Source organism: Ascidia mentula, chromosome 9 (assembly GCF_947561715.1).
Source record: "Ascidia mentula chromosome 9, kaAscMent1.1, whole genome shotgun sequence".
In the NCBI taxonomy this organism is placed as follows: Eukaryota; Metazoa; Chordata; class Ascidiacea; order Phlebobranchia; family Ascidiidae; genus Ascidia; species Ascidia mentula.
Window position 1 is genome coordinate 4,610,655 of NC_138574.1, and position 19,977 is coordinate 4,630,631.

Genomic DNA, 19,977 nt, shown 5'->3' on the forward strand with positions numbered 1-19,977 from the left:
GTCAAAAACTATTCCAGACCCTACATTCTGGTGACCCCGACGTGATCTCGAACACAACGCCTTCTCATGCTAGCGTCGGGTCAGGGTCTAGCCTATCTGCTAATGCTGTAGTCAAATAAATTCAAGTGCAACGCCAAACTGCTGGAAAGCTTGCTTTGTGTGTATTATTGGCCTAGGACTTTTTTCTTCTTTTCTTCACTAAATGTGATTCTTTACTTTGACAGTTTCCCCTTCAGGTAATTTTACGGTAGGGTTTGCTAAAGCACTTCCCCGAAACAGTAGTGTTTTTTTTACTGCGTGTAATGTCACTACATGATTTTTTGCCAGGTAAGTCCACGTGCCTTAACCAAGCGGTCCAAAGTGCCTCTATGGGTACGTTTTAGAAAGCCCTGCGAACGCGAGGACCACGACTGCCAAGGCCTGTTACACTTGTTGCCTGCAATGCCACCTCACTGCCTGTATTTTCTTGAAATGAAGAAAGGTGGGTAAAAAGTATACAAGGGCAATTAAAGGCATGGCAGGACAAAACTTTATGCTTTCTCATGGTTTTGTCACCAACTGGATGGAGTTTCTTTCGATTTCTGTCTGATTTCTGTGAGAAATTTTTGAATTTTGGATCTTTTTCGAAGCTGTTAAATCTATGAGTCTTGTTTTGTTGTAGTCACCGTAATTTATGGATATGGTCCAACAACCCCATTCTCCTCATGGCGAATTAGCAACAATAACATTTTGGTGAAATTTCGTGAGCACAATTCATATGTGTTAACGGTAAGATGTTCAAAGTATTTCAAACAATTAAATGTTCAAAATCAGTTTTTAAAAAGAATTTCACCATTGGTAATAATACACATGTTCATATTTTAGAAGGCAACTAAAGAGCAATTGCTCGCATATGATGTGAAAGATGGTTAGGAACCATTATGTAAATTTCTTGGCAAAGATATTCCGAATCAACCATTTCCCAGAATGATGTTGGGGGATCTATTGTTAAGGAACGAATGAAAGCAGATCCAACATTTCAACGCATGAAATATGAATCAATTATTTCTATCTCTGTTATAATCCTTGCACTTTCAGTGTTGCTATATTACTTCCTGTAGTTTTTACCCGAGATGATGAATTTTGAAAAGTTTGAACAATTTTTTAAAAGTGAAATGTTGGGAATTTTTTTTACATTATTGTAAATGATGAATCGCAAACAATGCGTTCCGGTGTATAAATTGTCTTGTGTAAATTTTTTAAATAAACTTTTTTTGTTGTACTTACCTATAAAAGAGCCATTTATTGCCAATGATAAAAACATGTGCATACAAATGTCAAACGATGAAAAGAGACGTGCAAAAATGTCTCAGACTTGTGTGCAACGGATTCGTAATCCGCAAAGCTAATCAGTACATAAAGGTCATATTGCTATGTCACTGGCTCCAAACTGGTCGTTGTGTTGTTTGTAATTTTAAGTACGTCGTTTCTGTTGACATTGGTCCAAGTCTGACAATGCAAACAAGCTTATTATTTTGCCATGTATGTTATAAGGCTCTCTTTCATGCGCTTATTTCATTTCTTATACCAGCTTCTGCCACGTAAACTGCTTGTTTGAAAAGGATTGAAATCAACTTTGCCTACCTTGTGTTGTGCTTTTGGCAAGAATAAAATTGTACATATCAAATTGTAAGGTTTACAGGCTTCGCAGCCCAGGCATTTCAGCCTAGCTGGATCAGCCACTTTTTCCGGACAAGTCGGAGCGAGATCGTATACAGATTGTCGAAAAAACGTTTTGGAATTATTTTTTGTATAAGTGTGAACGTGTGCAACATAAGGGTGAATGAAATGCCACAAACCTCTGTACGGGTGGACGTAACCGAAGAAGCTCTGCAATAGACCCGATAGTATCAGCTATACTTTTGTGACATGGCAAAAATAGCAAGCGATTTAGTAAATCTACGATAAATCCAGCAAATAGTAATCTGGTTGTACACCTAATCATATTTAAGAGTATAGTACATAGACACAACACCTTAAACAACCAGTATAACTGCTCAAGTAAGGGAGAAGATCATAAATATCATAAATCATCATAAATATTTGATGTTGTATATAGTTACAAGCTTCACCCGACCAAGTAATTATAATTTGAAAACTTAAACAATCAAATAGCATGTAAAAGCTTGCTGTTGTTTCAATAGTAAGTTCACAACAAATAACGTCCGCATGATGGAGCTATAGATGCTTATGTACGATCTTAAATCGGCGACTTCGGTCAAGCGCCAGACCCATATTTTAAAGTGCATATGACACGGTCATGGCAACTTTGCGTAAAACTAAAGGTACATCTACAACAAACATATATCCAAAGTTTTACGGTTCTACGTCAACTAATAAACTGTAGAAAAGTAAACGAAAATTAGCGGCGACAAAAATCGTAAACCTTTTGCGTTGTAGCGAAATTGACATCACATAAGGCGTTCGCGTCGAAAATATGAATTGTTTACATAGGAGAAGGCGCCTTATATTGCAAATATCGAATAGTTTCAATCATCGGAGAATTCACAGATTACGTTACCTCAAAGGTCAGGACAAGGTTTTACATCACACAAAAACATGTGACTGTGACGTCATAAATCAAAGGCTTATTTGTCCCTGATTATCAGAAGACCATAGGGTATAAATGCAACGAATTATTCTGTACTTTGATAAGACGGGGATGGTGCGTTTTTTTGCTCAGGGACATTACATGACGTCATTTTGGGTGTGATGTCATAACTTGAACTCTACCTTTGTGTTGACTTTAATTTGATGATTCCAACATTTCTAGTTATTTGCGAAAAATACATTGGTGGTTGATTGTGGAGAATTAAATAAATCATTTATGACGCGAGCTCGTAGGCAACGCCACTGTCGGACAAAAAGTTGTACTATGACAGAATAACAGTGTTGTGTTTCATAATCATCTAATTTGGTCGTTTTTTCTCGACGGTCTTTGCCTGCCTCGAAATTTAATGAACCTACTTCTATCTTTTGCTGTGAGTGGACAAAACGACAATGCAAAATTGACGGTTTGTCTCTGCCGTGTTTTCAAAAGTTTGTGTATCACGTTAGCGATCATAAATGCTGTAACAACAAGAACACCCTGTCCCAGTAACTGTCTTATTACACAACTAAATAAGACATAATAGGTCAAAACAGCGGCCATCTATCTGCAGCTCAAATTAACACAAAAATCCGTTTGTTGCACTTTATGGTCACTTGTTGTCCCCTGTTTAATGCAACACTATACTAAACCAGTTTTACAATGTTTTCCATTTCTACGCATTAGGGCTTTGTTACCAGTACTCGGACGACCAAAACGCCTTCTATGACGTCACGCAACAATAATCTCGCTTTTGCACGATTTCGTTCGCAGCGGTAAATATGCGACTTTGATCAGCTGTATCTCAGAAACCAGTCTTATTAACGTTATGAACATCTCTTAGTTTACTTATCAACATTCTTACATGCACTTAAAAAAAACCTAATCGGACACAGTGGCCAGAATATCCGGGGTTCGAATCCCAGTGTGGTCAAAAGAAGTGGTTACTATCCATCACGTGTTTTTGTGTCGCAACTGACGTGAACAACTCGCAACAGCACAGAAAGCATGTTGCAAATAATAGCGACTGAAAATTGGCAATGAAAACAAAGTTGTATGTTGTTTCATTGTACTGATCTGACAAAACAAGCCATGGGAGAATATTATTATTGTTATTATTATGGTATTTTATGTACAAACGCGATCGGTGAACCTACTTTTTTTTGAAAAGTGTGGTAGTGACATTCTCTACATCGTGCATACTTATTCTATGATTCAACCGTGTCCAACGTAAATGCAAGAAACTGACACAACAAATGTCGTGTGTTTTCTCATATTCTAATTGTTCTTCTTCAATTTAATAACGATTTAATTACTGTAAATAATGCTCATCAACAAAAAAATAAAAATTTTGTTTGAGTTTTGCTGAGTCAACATTTCTTCGTCATCGTTGAATTTGATTATGACATTAAAGTCTTGCTTTACTGGAAGAGGTCTGAAATCGTCATAAAAAGAGGAAATGAAGGTCATTATGGCAGGTATGTCAAAGACTGGGACCAAGTCCATGGCAGCAGCTTTAAGCACACTTGGGTACAATGTCCATGATACAATGCAACACTACAGATACCACAGGTTATTAGCAAAGCAATGACATACGTGACGTGACCAACTTGTTAATTTTCTACTGAAATGTTATGCACAAACTTGTGGGTATCACTCAATATTGTGATCCCTGCACCTGGCCTGACATTTGGTTGTCCCTTAAGGCCGCATCTCTGTATTTCTATGGAAAAGACTTTCCCGGTTGGGAAATGCCCTTCTCGAACTCTGTCCTGCGTAACAGAGTAAAATTATGTGTACAGTGTAACAATGCAATGGGTCATGCATGGGCGCCAGTGTTTTGGTTGAATGAGCGCAGATGAACAGGCTGTTGCCAGGGCGATTTTCAGCGTGTTTGGGGCAGTTTTACTATGGTTTTCAGGGTTATTAGTCAGGCAGTAAATTGGTAGAGGGTGCTGTTGAACATGTAGCTGAAAAACTACCCAAATATTGAGGTAGATTTTGTGGAAAAATGAATCACAGAAAGTATGGTCAATTTGTGATTTTCTGTTAGTGCCGACCCTTGACTAGGAATTCTGGCCAAATTTATAATCGAGATAATTACTTTAACTGCTCCCCCGGGGGCATTTTGACCCTCTGTTGGCCATTATTTTGGCCAAAAAAGCAGAAAAAGTGTAGGTTTGTTTTGTGAAAAATGAATCACAGAAAGTACCCTCCATTTGCGATTAAGTGAAGCCACCAACCCTCCTCTACACAATTCATTAAGAATTAAATGTCTTGTAACTGTTTTGGGCCCCCCTAGGACTGACAATTTAGCAGTTAGCCTTTGCAAAACCCCCAATGTGCTGTCTTAATGCAGCTGCAATCAATTTTTTTTCTGTTCAGCAATAGTAGTCCCCCTTCACGAGTCATCAGACCCGGCAATTGTTTTTGGCAAACAAGAGAAACTGTGACCAGGTGCACAATGACAAATGACTTCTAAAACTCAATTTTTAGGATTTAATTGTGAGATGCGGCCTTAATAACTTATTCATTTTACACCCCAGAGTTTCATTTTGTGTTGTTTCTCATTGATCCTGGTTTACCCCCAAAAAAGGGAATTTATTACCTTTTTCCGGTTTTCCACTATAAAGTTTTACCATGTTTATAGGCAAGTTTGGTATGATTTTCTCAAAGGAAAAGCAAATATTGAGGATATACGAAAATCTTATGAGGGAGTGGATGCTGTGACAGATATACCAATATATCAATTTTGGGAACAAATACTTGAAGCTTTTCCAGACAGCAAAGTACTTTCATTTGCTCTTGGTTGATAGTATATTGTTTAATGTATCTCCTGTTTTATGACATAATTTAAATAGGCAATATTTTAAGCCCTAATATTAAACCCATCAGAAGTAAGTAAATTTTGTTAAAAATTGTGGTGCATACAATAGCACCTTTGGTTCCACTTTGCACTTAATTATAAATAACTTGCAGCACCTCAAATAAGTTATGTTATAGATAATCTTTACAACTCGAAATGAAGAAGGATGGGTAAAAAGTGTACAAGGACAAATGAAAACATGGGAGGACAATACTTTTGTACGCTTTCTCATGGTTTTGTCACCAACTGGATGGAGTTTCTTCAGATTTTTGTCTGATTTCGGTGAGTATTTTTGTATTTTAGATCTTTTAGGAGCTGTTAAGTCTATGAGTCTTGTTTTGTTAGGCACGGTAATTTATGGGTATGGTCCAACAACCCCATTCTCCTCTTGGCAAATGAGCAACAATAACATTTTGGTGAAATTTCGTGAGCACAATTCATATGTGTTAACGGTAAGATGTTCAAAGTATTTAAAAAAAATGTTCAAAATCAGTTGTTGAACAACATTTCACCATTGGTATTAATACACATGTTCATAATTTAGAAGACACCGAAAGAGCTATTGCTCGCATATGATGTGAAAGATGGTTGGGAACCATTATGTAAATTTCTTGGCAAAGATGTTCCGAATCAACCATTTCCCAGAATGAATGTCAGGGGATCTATTGTTAAAGAACGAATGAAAGCAGATCCAACATTTCAACGCATGAAATATGAATCACTTATTTCTATCTCTATTATAATCCTTGCACTTTCAGTGTTGCTATATTACTTCCTGTAGTTTTTACCCGAGTTGATGAATTTAGAAAAGTTTGAACAATTTTTAAAAGTGAAATGTTGGGAATTTTTTTTACATTATTGTAAATGCTCAATCGCAAACAATGCGTTCCGGTTTATAAATTGTCTTTGTGTGTGTGAATTTTTTAAAATAAAATTTTTTTGTTGTACTTAACCTTTTAAAGAGCCATTTATTGCCAATGATAAAAACATGTGCATACAAATGTCAAACGATGAAAAGAGACGTGCAAGAATGTCTAAGACTTGTGTGCAACGGATTCGTAATCCGCAAAGCTAATCAGTGCACAAAGGTCACATTGTTATGTCACTGGCTCCAAACTGGTCGTTTCTGTTGACATTGGTCCAAATCTGACAATGCAATCAAGCTTATTATTTTGCCTATCATGTATGTTATAACACTCTCTTCCGTGCGCTTATTTCATTTTTTATACCAGCTTTTGCCACGTAAACTGCTTGTTTAAAAAGGATTGAATTAACGTTGCCTACCTTGTGTTGTGCTTTTGGCAGGAATAAAAATTGTACATATCAAATTGTAAAGTTTACAGGCTTCGCAGCCCAGGCATTTCAGCCTAGCTGGATCAGCCACTTTTTCCCGACAAGTCGGAGCGAGATCGTATACAGATTGTCGAAAAAACGTTTTGGAATCATTTTTTGTATAATTGTGAACGTGTGCAACATTAGGGTGAATGAAATGCCACAAACCTCTGTACGGGTGGACGTAACCGAAGAAGTTCTGCAATAGACCTGACGGTATCAACTATACTTTTGTGACATGGCAAAAATAGCAAGCGATTTAGTAAACCTACGATAAATCCAGCAAATAGTAATCTGGTTGTACACCTAATCATATTTAAGAATATAGTACATAGACACAACACCTTAAACAACCACTATAACTTCCACAACCACCACCACCGCCACCACAAATTCAGGGTCATGTTAATTCGTCCATCCTTGCATTTATGGGCGGCCAGAAGGGTCATAATGCGTCTGAATCAACACGTTGCTTATTTAACCAACATGTTCCTTATTTAACCAACATGTTGCTTATTAAGCAACGTGTTACTTGGCGCCAGAAGGGTCAAAATTCACACGTTGCTTATTTAAGCAACATGTTGGTTAAATAAGCAACATGTTCCTTAAATAAGCAACGTGTTAAAAAAGACGTTGCTAGAAGGCGACCGTGGTCGGCCAAAAGGGTCAAAAGTCTGCCTAAACAACATGTTTGCCGCCCATATATGTACCCTTCTGCCCGCCCATATATGTACAGCGCGTACTATAATGTTTTTTTTTGCGTGATACACATAAAGGGTTGTCAGCTGTCGGTGTTATCGCTATTCACGTCGGATGTTACACAGTTCCGTGGCGACACTGGGCAACTAAGACCTGTTAAAAAACGAGCTTAATAGGCATATTTAGTGAGCTGAAACGAATGAAACACCTTCTCTTTAAGTGCAATGTTTACTACAAACATTAACATGAAATTAAGGAATATGGTGCTTAAGTTCAGAAAATATGAGCAGTTTACAAAACAAAATTGTTCGAGTATACCCCGGTCTTCCTTATACATTGCTTGATTGCTGACCACTGTCAAATTAAAACACACCAAGAAATAGGTCATATATAAGTCATCTTTTTTTATTTAAAATTGTTCCACTTACGTATACAACCACCAACTTTACCTGTTAATTAAATGCCTTCAATTGACAGCATAAATATATGTGACGCAATATCGCAACTAATAATAACTCGTAGGCTACGTGGTTTTGGAGCCCATAAGCACGTGATGCAACACAGAAAAAAAGCTGCAGTGGCAGACAAAATACTTGTCATTATATTAACTTTTCTGACCACACTACCGTTTTTTGTCGGCCGCATGAATGACTTTCGCCCAAAGTCAAGATTAGTAGTCATAGTAAGCTTTAGAAACCGCCTTAGCGAAAGGTTAACCAAAACGCTGCAAAAAACACAGCACATTTGAAGAAATATTTGTGTTGAAGAAAATTACATGACATGGCAATAAAACAACAAACCGGAACTGGTTTACGAATAAAAACATTATGCACAAAAGAATTACAAACAAGACTGAAGCTTTTTACAACATACGACACGTTAAAATGAGTTAGTAAACGGATAAACGGTCGGAGGCAAGTAACAAACTATGGTTTGAGAATTTAATTATTAGGGCAATTGTCGTTAGCATTTATGACCGGATTGAGGTTACTCGACAGGGACCGTATAAACAATATTGTTCTTGTAAACAATGCGAACAGGAAACCGCCGGACTGGATGGTAATTGACTAGACGATTTGGTTGTTTTTATACCCCCTAAACTTAAAGCGTTCTTTAACATGGTATGAATTTTGGCAAGATTTTTACAATGCAACAACACATGCCCCATAAACTGGTTTCTCCATTTCAAAACATTCTCTCCATTCATCACAAATTGGATTGTAAACCTCCATTGTTTTAAGGTCATTTTTTCCATTGTTTCTAAAAAGCAATAAACTGGTAAGTGCTAGATTAAATCCGAATACACATATATATTACCCTCCAACAACGTATATCTTATTCCCAATCACACAAGCAGAATGTACATATCGAGCGTTTAGAAGTGGAGCAATAAATTGTATCTATATTTATACACCATGGTTTCAGAAAATAAACACTACATCTATGTGAACAACAGACCAACCACTCCAGCCGCACGTGGTCTTCTGAAACTGCTGAATAATGTTCAATTTCCCGCCAGGGTTAAAGGTTACCAACGTGACAAAGCGCGCCAGAAGGGTTAAATAAGTAACATGTTCGTTATTTAAGCAACATGTTGTTTAGGCAGACTTTTGACCCTTTTGGCCGACCACGGTCGCCTTCTAGCAACGTCTCTTTTAACACGTGGCTTATTTAAGGAACATGTTACTTATTTAACCAACATGTTGCTTAAATAAGCAACGTGTGAATTTTGACCCTTCTGGCGCCAAGTAACACGTTGCTTAATAAGCAACATGTTGGTTAAATAAGGAACATGTTGGTTAAATAAGCAACGTGTTGATGCAGACGCATTATGACCCTTCTGGCCGCCCATATGCATTTGCTTCCTATATGTAGACATTCGTACAAAAGCGAAACCAACGCCGTTGTAGTTATGATGTGCAAATCTATCAGAAGGCGCAGAAATAGCACAGCAAGTTGTTGCTTTTTTAACCCATAAAATCCATACAAGTATTATGTCTGACTATCAAGCTTTAATCATTTTTTTTGAAGAAAATTAACAGCCCGTATAACCGCTGGATTAAGATTAGCATGAGTATGCAAGCAATGGAAATTGCAAATTGATTGTGCCTTTTGTATAAATTAAAGTGAATCAGTTGATAAGTTGCAGTTGATTTTTACATTGCCATAACGGTACATACTCATGCTCATGCCATAACTTCACTACAATGAACAAACTGCTCAAGTGAGGAAGAGGACAACGCCATCATAAATATTTGAGGTTGTATGTAGTTACAAGCTTCACCTGACCAAGTAATTATAATTTGAAAACTTAAACAATCAAATAGCAGGTAAAAGCTTGCTGTTGTTTCAATAGTAAGTTCACAACAAATAACGTCCGCATGATGGAGCTATAGATGCTTATGTACGATCTTAAATCGGCGACTTCGGTCAAGCGCCAGACCCATATCCGGGGTTCGAATCCCAGTGTGGTCATAAGAAGTGGTTACTACCCATCACGTGTTTTTCGTGTTGCAACTGACATGAACAACTCACAACAGCACAGAAAGCATGTTGCAAACAGTAGCGACGTAAAATTGGCAATGAAAACAAAGTTGTATTTTATGTTGTTGTACTATTCTGACGAGAAAAGCCACAAGAAAATATTATTATTATTGTATTCTATGTACAAACGCCATCAGTAAACCTACTTTTTTTGGAAAGTAGGTTTACTGGAAACACTACAGTGACATTCTCCAGATTGTGCATACTTATTCTATGATTCACCCGTGTCCGACGTAAATGCAAGAAACTGACACAAAAAATGTCGTGTGTTTTCTCATATTCTAGTTGTTCTCCCTCATTTTAATAACGATTTAATTACTGTAAATAATGCCCATCAACAACAAAATAAAAATTTTGTTTGAGTTTTGCTGAGTCAACATTTCTTTGTCATCGTTGAACTTGATTATGACATTGAAGTCATGCTTTACTGAAGAAGGTCTAAAATCGTCATAAAAAGAGGAAATGAAGGTTATTATGGCAGGTATGTCAAAGACTGGGACCAAGTCCATGGCATCAGCTTTGCGTATACTTGGGTACAATGTCCATGATACAATGCAACACTACAGATACCACAGGTTATTAGCAAAGCAATGACATACGTGAACGTGACCAACTTGTTAATTTTCCTCTGAAATGTTTCACAAACTTTTGGCTTGTGGGTATCACTCAATATTGTGATCCCTGCACCTGACCTGACATATGCTTGTCACTAAATAGCTTGTTCATTTTACACCACAGAGTTTCATTTTGTGTTGTTTGTAATTAGGTCCTGATTTACCCAGAAATAGGGATTTTATTACCTTTTCCGGTTATCCACTATAAAGTTTCACCATGTTTATAGGCAAGTTTGGTATGATTTTCTCAAAGGAAAAGCAAATATTGAAGATATACGAAAATCTTATGAGGGAGTGGATGCTGTGACAGATATGCCAATATATCAATTTTGGGAACAAATACTTGAAGCTTTTCCTGAGAGCAAAGTACTTTCATTTGCTATAATAAACTCTTGGTTGATAGTATATTGTTTAATGTATACCGTTTTTGTTACAGAATTAAAATAGGCAATATCTTAAACCCTAATATTAAACCCAACAGAAGTAAGTAAATTTTGTTTTTTGCATCTCAAATAATTGTGTTGTAGATAATCTTTACAACTCGAAATGAAGATGGTTGGGTAAACAGTTTGCAAGGACAAATGAAAGCATGGGAGGACAACACTTTTGTATGCTTTCTCATGGTTTTGTCACCAACTGGATGGAGTTTCTTTAGATTTTTGTCTGATTTCTGTGAGTATTTTTGTATTTTAGATCTTTTTAGGAGTTGTTAAGTCTATGAGTCCTGTTTTGTTGTAGTCACCGTAATTTATGGATATGGTCCAACAACCCCATTCTCCTCATGGCGAATGAGCAACAATAACATTTTGGTGAAATTTCGTGAGCACAATTCATATGTGTTAACGGTATGATGTTTAAATTAGTTTCAAAAAATATAATCGGTTTCCAAAAAGTTGTTAAAAAGTATTTCACCATTTATACACATGTTCATAATTTAGAAGGCACCAAAAGAGCAACTGCTCACATATGATGTGAAAGATGGTTGGGAACCATTATGCAAATTTCTTCGGAAGGATGTACCGAATCAACCATTTCCCAGAATGAATGTCGGTGGATCTATTGTCAAGGAACGAATGAAAGCAGATCCAACATTTCAACGCATGAAATATGAATCACTTATTTCAATCTCTATTATAATCCTTGCACTTTCAGTGTTGTTATATTACTTTTTGTGAAAGTTCATGCTCTGTATTTTTTTAAAAGAGTTTATCAGTTTTGCATAATTTTGATACGGATTTTTTTCACTTTTGCATTTTATCATGAAGTTCATTTTATTTATCCATTATAGCACCACACTTGATATTTGTGTGCTTTAGGTCAAAAATTTAATAATTTTGTTGGTGTACTGATTTTTAGCAAGAAAAACATCCAGTGCCTTACTGAAAAATGTAAGAGCTGTTCTTGCATAGGTTTAGTTACAAACAATAAATTTTTGTCCTCAAGTAGCATTGTTAAGTCAATTGCCAGTACTGGTAGTTTCACGAATTACTTTGCCCTAACACGACCTTCAGTTTCTATTTACAACCGCTTCATAAACGTCAATCAAAAAAACAAACTTGCATTTTTATTACTTTTCGCTGACTTGCCAGTGGACATAAAAGGCACTTCCAAAGGCATGCAGGGTCATGGAATCACCGACTTTGAAAATTATTCGAGTTCGTATCCTACTCCCATTATGAAATAGTGCCGCAAACTACCCAACTCAACAACCGTGGAAAGTAGGCGAATATTACAGAACATAAAAAGGGCTTTTTATAATGTTTCTGTCTGCCATTTTATACATAAATTTCGACAATTTTGTTCCATTTAAAGCAGTTTCGTTTTATTTTAGTGTTGCTTATGGTTGCTCACCATGACAAAAGCAAAGAATGTCATTTCGATTGAATATTAGTTCAGCTCCTATCTATCGGTGAACAATAGATTCGCCAATGTTTCCCAACGCCAGAAGCCCAGAACTGTTTACACTGTGCGGGTGATATATCGAGCACCATGCGCTCCGCAACACAATGGAACTGAGATTAACAAGACATTTGCGATTTTTGCTTTGATACACATTACTGCAAGATTCTTATGATAAACATTTCTGCGAGATGTACAGATCACTGGGAAGTTTTCTTCTTGTGATCAGAATATCTGACCCATACTATTGTAGCCCCATTGGCAAAATGCGAAAAGCTTGGTAAGGCTATGCCGAGAGGGACGTGTATGACTGAGTTTAAATCTCACAGGGTGTGAAACGTGTTCTTGCAAATATTCTTGTGCTGTCTAGTTAGTATTGTATGATTACACCGCAAGTTGGACTTCTCGCATTAATGTTTTGGGTCCAAAGTTCACATTTGTGCTAACTTTGTTTGTCATCGCAATACATGCCTAGGTGGAAACATACATTTTGAAAAATACATAAAATATGTACAAAAAATTACGTGTTTTTGTAAACCCAAAAACATATTTGCTTGAACATTTGAGTTTTCTTTGGCAGAAAACATACGCATTCATTTACCCCAAATTAAAAAAGTTGTTTTTTGTAAACATTATTTGCTGTTGTACCTATAGAAAAAGCACGTTGTTAAAAAAAGGCCGCACGGCCGAAAACGATGCAGTCTAAAAATGTCGGTGGGTATTGTACACCCAGGTCTGGTTGGTAAATCAAGCCGAAAACCGTTTATAATTGGGGTCGCAGGAGGAACGTCATCAGGAAAGGTAAGATGTAACACTTACCATCATAATTAAAGCTGTTCACATTACAAGTAAATACGTGTCGATTACGTATGTGATCACGCATGAGTGCGCAATGACGTCATAACGGAGAGGCTCCCATCGTGCGTGAAGCAAACAATGAATTGGTTTCTTTCTTCGCAGCGCTAGCGCGGAGTGGACGTGTTTTGTTGTTTTACCCAAATCATGGCCAATTTGTCCGTTTACCTTTTTGGACAAAGCAATATAATACACAATTTTCCAACTCCTTTTTCTTAAACACACTTACGGAAGTCTCCGATTCTTATGAAAAGTTACGTTACAACGTGTTACCGAAAAAAAGTTTTTAAACCGAAACTGTTGATATACTACTCTTTACATTTGTCGTTGGTTGATTGCACAAATGAAAATTTATTTCAATCTGTGGCCAAATAAATTGTTTTTATTTAGACGTCAGTATGTGAAAAAATCTTAGAACTGCTGGGGGAAAGCTCTGCTGTAAATGGTTCCAGAAAGGTTGCAATTATTAGTCAGGATGATTTCTACAAAGTTTTAGAACCAGATGACATTCAGTTGGCAAATAAAAGTCAATATAATTTTGACCATCCAAGTAAGTGTGTAATTAATAGTGTTAAGTGATTGATAAAGTGTTAAATCCAAGTTGAAATTTTTGTATTTGAAAAAATTAGCTAAAACAGAGTAGCATTTTATTAGTTATGTCCATTAAAACCTTATTTTCTAAACTATTTACTCATTGTACTCTGTGTGCTGTATACTGGTAATGAGATTGGTGCTCTAAAAACAAGCAACAAAATTTCCTACAGTGTGGTGAAAATTGCTGTTGCCATTCATTTTTTAAATTTTACAAAGAATGTTTAAGCCAAAATAATTAAAAAAATTGGTGTTTTTCCACAGATGCTTTTGATACTGCTTTGATGAAAGAGGCCATTTTAGATATTTCCAATGGAAAGACAATACAAATTCCAGAGTATGATTTTAAGACCCATACCAGGTGTGTTTTTGTCCTTTTTGAAGTGTCATTAATAAGGATTTGGGCAATCCAAAATGTAGTAGAAGTTGGTTTAGACAAACATTCCAAGGCAACATATAATGTCAACCAATTACTCATCATATTGTCTGCAGGAGAAAAGATTTTTACGATGAACTCCACCCCTGTGATGTTGTATTATTTGAGGGCATTCTAGTTTTTTACCATAAAGAAATTCGGGACCTTTTCGATATGAAGCTTTTTGTGGACAGTGATGCTGATACTCGTCTGTCTAGGCGTGGTAAATATAATTTGCAAATACCAATTAGCTGTTGTCACATCCTGGTTTGACTAATGGTTGTTTGCCATCACAATGTAATTCAAACATTTGTTTGGGTTTGTCAAAATCTAGTGGTTCAAAACATTTGAAATTGCAGCTACTAATACCCGTGTAAGAAGTATATACAGAACAATTAAGTGTATTTAGGATAATACTAGTTGGGGTTAATGGTAGAATTTTTTCACTTAAAAATGTCACTGTTCGAATCATTGGTCAATAATATCTTTGTTTAAAGTCTAATGACAGTATCCTAGCGGAAATTCATTGCACTTGACATTTCCTAAACAATTTATTTCTTTTTCCCCAACAGTGTTACGTGATACATGTGAGAGGGGACGGACACTAGAGTCGGTACTTCAACAGTACACAACTTTTGTGAAACCTGCCTTTGAGGAGTATTGCTTGCCTGTAAGTGTTGTTTTACATAAACCTGATGGGAATGCCGAGATTACTTAAACCGCACAATATTTTAGAACTCCTTCTTTCCAATAAATGTTTTACCACAAACTACAGCACGAAAATGAATTTACTGTAAAGTTAGGAATTAGTGTTAGGATTGTGCATGAAGCTATATTAAAGCCTGATTAATGCTATTGAGTATGTTTTACTTAAAATGTGTTATTTTTTCTTCAGACCAAGAAGTATGCCGATGTTATTATTCCCCGTGGATCTGAAAACTTTGGTAAAGTTCTATTTTAATACTTTTAGTTTTTTGGAATGGTATAAAGCTGGGTTTGCAACCTTTAAACACAGCATGCTAGTTTACAAATTATGTCACGATGTTAATGGCTACATGTGTCAACATTGTTTGTTTTTGAGTTTTTTGTTTTGAGTTAGGTTGAATATAAACTTGTTAATCACTTGGAGTGCCATCAATTACACACAACAAATAGCAATTTGTCATGTTTAGCTGAATTACATAATTACCTTTATTTTCAGTTGCCATCAATCTAATTGTGCAGCACATCCGTGACATTCTTAATGGGGATATCATGAAAAAGTGCCAAACCAATGGAATTTCATCAAAAATGTCCAATGGGATAGATGGGGGCAGCCATGCTAATGGTGATCATCCACTAAGCCTTGGCAAAACATTAATTTCTGCCAGACCTCATTGATCTGCTGCAAACAGCAAACTTTGTTTCCTTATGCTGCTTATTGCTTGAATTTTGTTGGGGTTGTTAATAGTAGTTGGTGACATAAAATGCCTCCAGAATACTGGTAACTGCTTTTTTTGTGGGTATGATGAAATTCCACCCATTGTTGCCTGTGTTGTGTTTGCTGCTCTGAAAATCAATATCCCAACTCGTTTACCTTACATCCAGTGCAGTACACTGGATTTTGCTCTAAACACAATTTTGAAAGCAAAATGTACCCACTTGTGTTTGTTTATCGTTTTGTATTTAGCTGCTGGTTAAATATCGTGCACAGCAATTGCCGAATACCCAGCAACATTTCTTTAAACAAAAATCTTCCTAACAGACAAATCTGTGGTACCAAATGTGTTGACCAAATTTTCACATCACCATCGTATTTTGTACACTCCAGTAATGTTGTCATTAAAAAGTGTTGTTTAAAAGACATCCTGTATAAAAGTTTAGTGCAAAATAGTCGTAGGGTTGGACAACTTGTATTACGAGTACATGTTATCAAAATGTTTCACAACATGCCATATCTGTTGTACATGACTCCCATATTTCGTGTGTTACTATAGTTGCTGTTTGTGACTTTTTGCTAGTGATGTTTGTATGCTGAGTCACAGTGCCCATCATTTAAATACTTAGTCCTCAAAATTTCAGTGCATTGTTTTGGTTTACAGTGAATGCAGAGTACATTTGATGCCTTTTTGCAGCGTCAATAAAACGGTGTTGCAGTGTTGTGGAGTAGTTTCTTGTCCAATACCCCCCGAAACAGTCACGTTTTTTGTCGTGCGATTGGCAATGAAACTAAAAAACGTTTTTAGGGTATTGCCAACTTTTGAATCCCATCGGTTAAAAAAGGACCGCCGATTCGACCGAACAGTAAGTATAATTTGATATTCGACAAAGCCTAGTATTGACCGCAAATGCTTATCTGGAACAACGGAATCCAAATACCTGTATAGCCACTATTTAAACTTATTTAAGATAACACATCCCTAGCATCAACTGTATTCAGCTAAAAGTTCTTAATCATGATCAGTTTTTCGAAGCCTGTGTTTTTTATTCTGATTATCAATCGGAAATGCATACAATTAATAATTAAGAAAAATTTAAAACCGCTCTTTATGATGACACATCCGTAGCACCAAGTTCATTTATTGTATCCATTTAAAAGTTCTCAATCATCATTAGTTTTACAAAGCCTGTCTTTTTCTGATTATCCATCGGAAATGCATATAATAAAATTTAAAACCATTAAAAAAGGCTACCAGAATACAGTGTTTAAAGGGGTAAAAGTGTTTTTAGTGTCAAATGTTTCATCCGTTGGAACGCCAAAGCTAAAACCAAACACGAAGTGGTATGCAGACAGGGTTGCCATACATACCTCCCTCTTACAATTTGTCCTTATTTTGAAGGGCAATCTTTTGAAAATAGGAGCGCCCTGTTTTCTAAGACTTGTCCTTTTGTAAATTATTAGAGTGGACACTTTCAAAATAAAGAAAACAAGTATGCTTATTTTTCTCAAGATTTTCTGTTTCGTAAGTCTAAAATTAAATTATTCGCTGCATAGAATTCGATATTGTCTAGGCATTGTGGCGCGAAAAAAGGCAAAACAAGGAAATCAATTCGGAACATACATAATTTCGCCCTCTTCGCCCTCAAAAGCATATTTTACCTTTTTTTTTGTTACCGCATATTTAACAATGTGACGTAACAGTGAAATGAAACAATTCCTTTAAAACTTATTGGCACACAAACAAACAAACAATGACATTATTCGGCTGATTGTCTCACAATAATAGAGATTCTAAGTCTTACTGCGACAGAAATGGCGACGGAATGGAAAGTGCATACACGAACCCTTACAGAGAAGCAAACTTTGAGCTATGGATAAATTTTTTTCAAATAATTCATTGATTCGACTTTTAATATTCGTGCTGGGTTGTGCTTGGCTTCATTATTTTCAAACACTTTAGGCCGTTTATGAACCACAGATGTTATCATACTATATCAAAGGCGATCATGCTGAAATTTCTGCAAAGTGCAGAAATAAATTGCATTCCCTTTTCCGTCGTCCTTATTTTAAGTTTCACGACAGCCCAGCTGTGTTTGGATGAAGAATCACCAATGTTTTCCTCTGGTTTTAATTCGTTTTCGTGTTATAGAGACTATTTGACGATACAAAATCGTCCTACTATACATTCTGAGAAAATGTACAAATCATTCAATCACTCTGGGATAGCCCCCATAAGTCATAAATTATTCAGTTCCGGTGTGTTAATAAGTAGGATTAACCATATCCCCTAAACAGATTGATGGCATGCAGTCACTTTGACCAATTTTTTGCGTGCCATGCAAGCACATTTTTTAAGCCATATTTCGGACAAGTCGAAAACACATTGCCCCAACACTGATTTAAGTTTCTTTTGTGACATCACAGAAGAAAAATTTTACCATACCAATTATCATTTGAATTGCTGCAGTGCCGTAGGCAATGTATTTGGAAATTATGAATAGGCTAATGTAACAAAATGTTATACAGTATAAACTTGGTTAACTCGAATTCGGTTTGTTCGAAAATTTGCCTAATTCGGATTTTTTTTGCAATATCTGCTTTGGTTAACCCCAAAAATTAATCCGGATTTTAGTCAATTTCCGATTAAATATTGCCTTTTCTATACATCTCATAGACTCGTAATCTGGATTTGGGTGGATTTTCCTCCTTCTATCTGTTGTGCATTCGTACACCAAACACGTTTTTTTTTTCAGTTACAAATTTTTTTAAAAAAATAACTACGATATCCTGATGAAGTCTTGCTGTATGGCAGACTAAACGTCTGAAGAAGTACGTCAATTTATGCCAGAAGAGCAGACCTGTTGAGATTGTAGTATGCCTGGCAGCAAAAGTAGCACAATACTTAAAAGTTAGTTGGATTTTTTGCGTCACTGCTTTGTTTTCTGCATTCTACAACATGGTAAAACATCATAATCACTCAACTGAACTTAACAGACCACAATTTCCGCTGACGTAATAATCAATTGTCACGTGTGACGCCCAATGCTTTATTTGGTGATCAGTGGGTCAGTTCTGCAAATATGCCTTTGCTATGTTTATTTAAGATGATATCATTTTCTGTCTATACTTTACTTCCGGACATTTAGGCACTTCTTTAATCCCTAACGCAGATAATATAATAAAATCTCGTTCCAACATATCAAAGGATATTCCCTTACTTGTCTTGTTCGTGTTTGTTACTGTTTTTGTTACTTTCACTATACAGCCTATGAATGTCACAGTTGATTCACGGTCTAAAATCGTACGGATATGTGATCGAACATTAGTGCTGGATTATAGGCTCTGCTGGACTTCATGCGACAAAAGTGGCCTAAAACCTCAAGGTTTCATTGCGCTCATCAAGAACAAATAAAAAACACTGGAGTATGCGGCAAAGTCAAGTGTGTGAATGAATTACCTCTCGATGTAAAGAAGTGTAGCAAAATGTTGTTGACCGTTCGGCTTTTTTTCATTCTGAACTCAAGCCGTCAGATTTTTCAGATTGCCTGAATTTTTAGCCGGCCCTTAGGGCATGTGCTTTGATTGCCTACCGGTCAATCCGAACCTGCCATGTAATTAAAGTCAATTTGTATCTATAGCCCTATTTTGTTACGGAGCCGGAATTCGAAATCGTTATTACAACGTTTCTGCGTATTTTGATTAAGTTTCCTGTTGCGGGCGTCTGGACCAAATACTGTCAGCTGCCCCCTTGAATTTCATCTTGTGATATTTTTGCACAAAATATTATTACTCGCCTTGCGCTGGAATGAGATTGTTATTTCTTAATTTCAAAAAAATTACATTAGCCTTTTATATGTGCACTGCCAGACCAGCTCGCCTGGCCTTGGTTATTCCATTGTGAAATTAATACTGTATTAAAATGTTAAACCACAGTAGTACTTCCAGACTACTGATTCGCATCATCTAACACCAACAAAACGCCTGCAACCAGTGGTGACAAGTAAGCCGCAATGCCGTTCCGGTAAGAATTCAACGTCTAGTGCGTCCCGATTGGGTGTAAGAAACTTATTCATTTACTTATGTTAGAATACGAAAACACAATGGTTTGTTTTTCCT

General features: G+C 36.4%; 3 protein-coding genes across 5 annotated transcripts; all 3 read left to right on the forward strand.

Moving 5' to 3' along the window:
• The first annotated feature begins 4,078 nt into the window (after positions 1–4,078).
• LOC145913780 (uncharacterized) lies at positions 4,079–6,719 on the forward strand. 2 transcript variants are annotated; one of them, XM_083001537.1, is made up of 5 exons: positions 4,079–4,198; positions 5,277–5,415; positions 5,630–5,774; positions 5,838–5,944; positions 6,037–6,719. In XM_083001537.1, exons 1-5 carry the CDS (start codon positions 4,086–4,088, stop codon positions 6,271–6,273), a joined length of 741 nt encoding a protein of 246 aa, XP_082857663.1. In that variant the 5' UTR covers positions 4,079–4,085; the 3' UTR covers positions 6,274–6,719. The 2 variants fall into 2 exon arrangements, with proteins under 2 accessions (XP_082857663.1, XP_082857664.1); XM_083001538.1 differs by lacking the exon at positions 4,079–4,198 and adding an exon at positions 4,484–5,083.
• Positions 6,720–10,377: 3,658 nt separating this feature from the next.
• On the forward strand, positions 10,378–12,112 carry LOC145913655 (uncharacterized). Of its 2 annotated transcripts, none has more exons than XM_083001390.1 (5): positions 10,378–10,642; positions 10,909–11,047; positions 11,209–11,353; positions 11,420–11,526; positions 11,620–12,112. In XM_083001390.1, the coding sequence occupies exons 1-5, from the start codon at positions 10,530–10,532 to the stop codon at positions 11,854–11,856; spliced, it is 741 nt and encodes a 246-aa protein (XP_082857516.1). In that variant the 5' UTR covers positions 10,378–10,529; the 3' UTR covers positions 11,857–12,112. The 2 variants fall into 2 exon arrangements, with proteins under 2 accessions (XP_082857516.1, XP_082857517.1); XM_083001391.1 differs by having other exon boundaries at positions 11,623–12,112.
• A 1,156-nt stretch (positions 12,113–13,268) lies between these two features.
• Positions 13,269–16,581, forward strand: LOC145912974 (uridine-cytidine kinase 2-B-like). Its single transcript, XM_083000453.1, has 7 exons — positions 13,269–13,381; positions 13,826–13,985; positions 14,291–14,387; positions 14,519–14,664; positions 15,014–15,111; positions 15,337–15,385; positions 15,643–16,581. The coding sequence occupies exons 1-7, from the start codon at positions 13,289–13,291 to the stop codon at positions 15,819–15,821; spliced, it is 822 nt and encodes a 273-aa protein (XP_082856579.1). The 5' UTR covers positions 13,269–13,288; the 3' UTR covers positions 15,822–16,581.
• Positions 16,582–19,977: the final 3,396 nt, after the last annotated feature.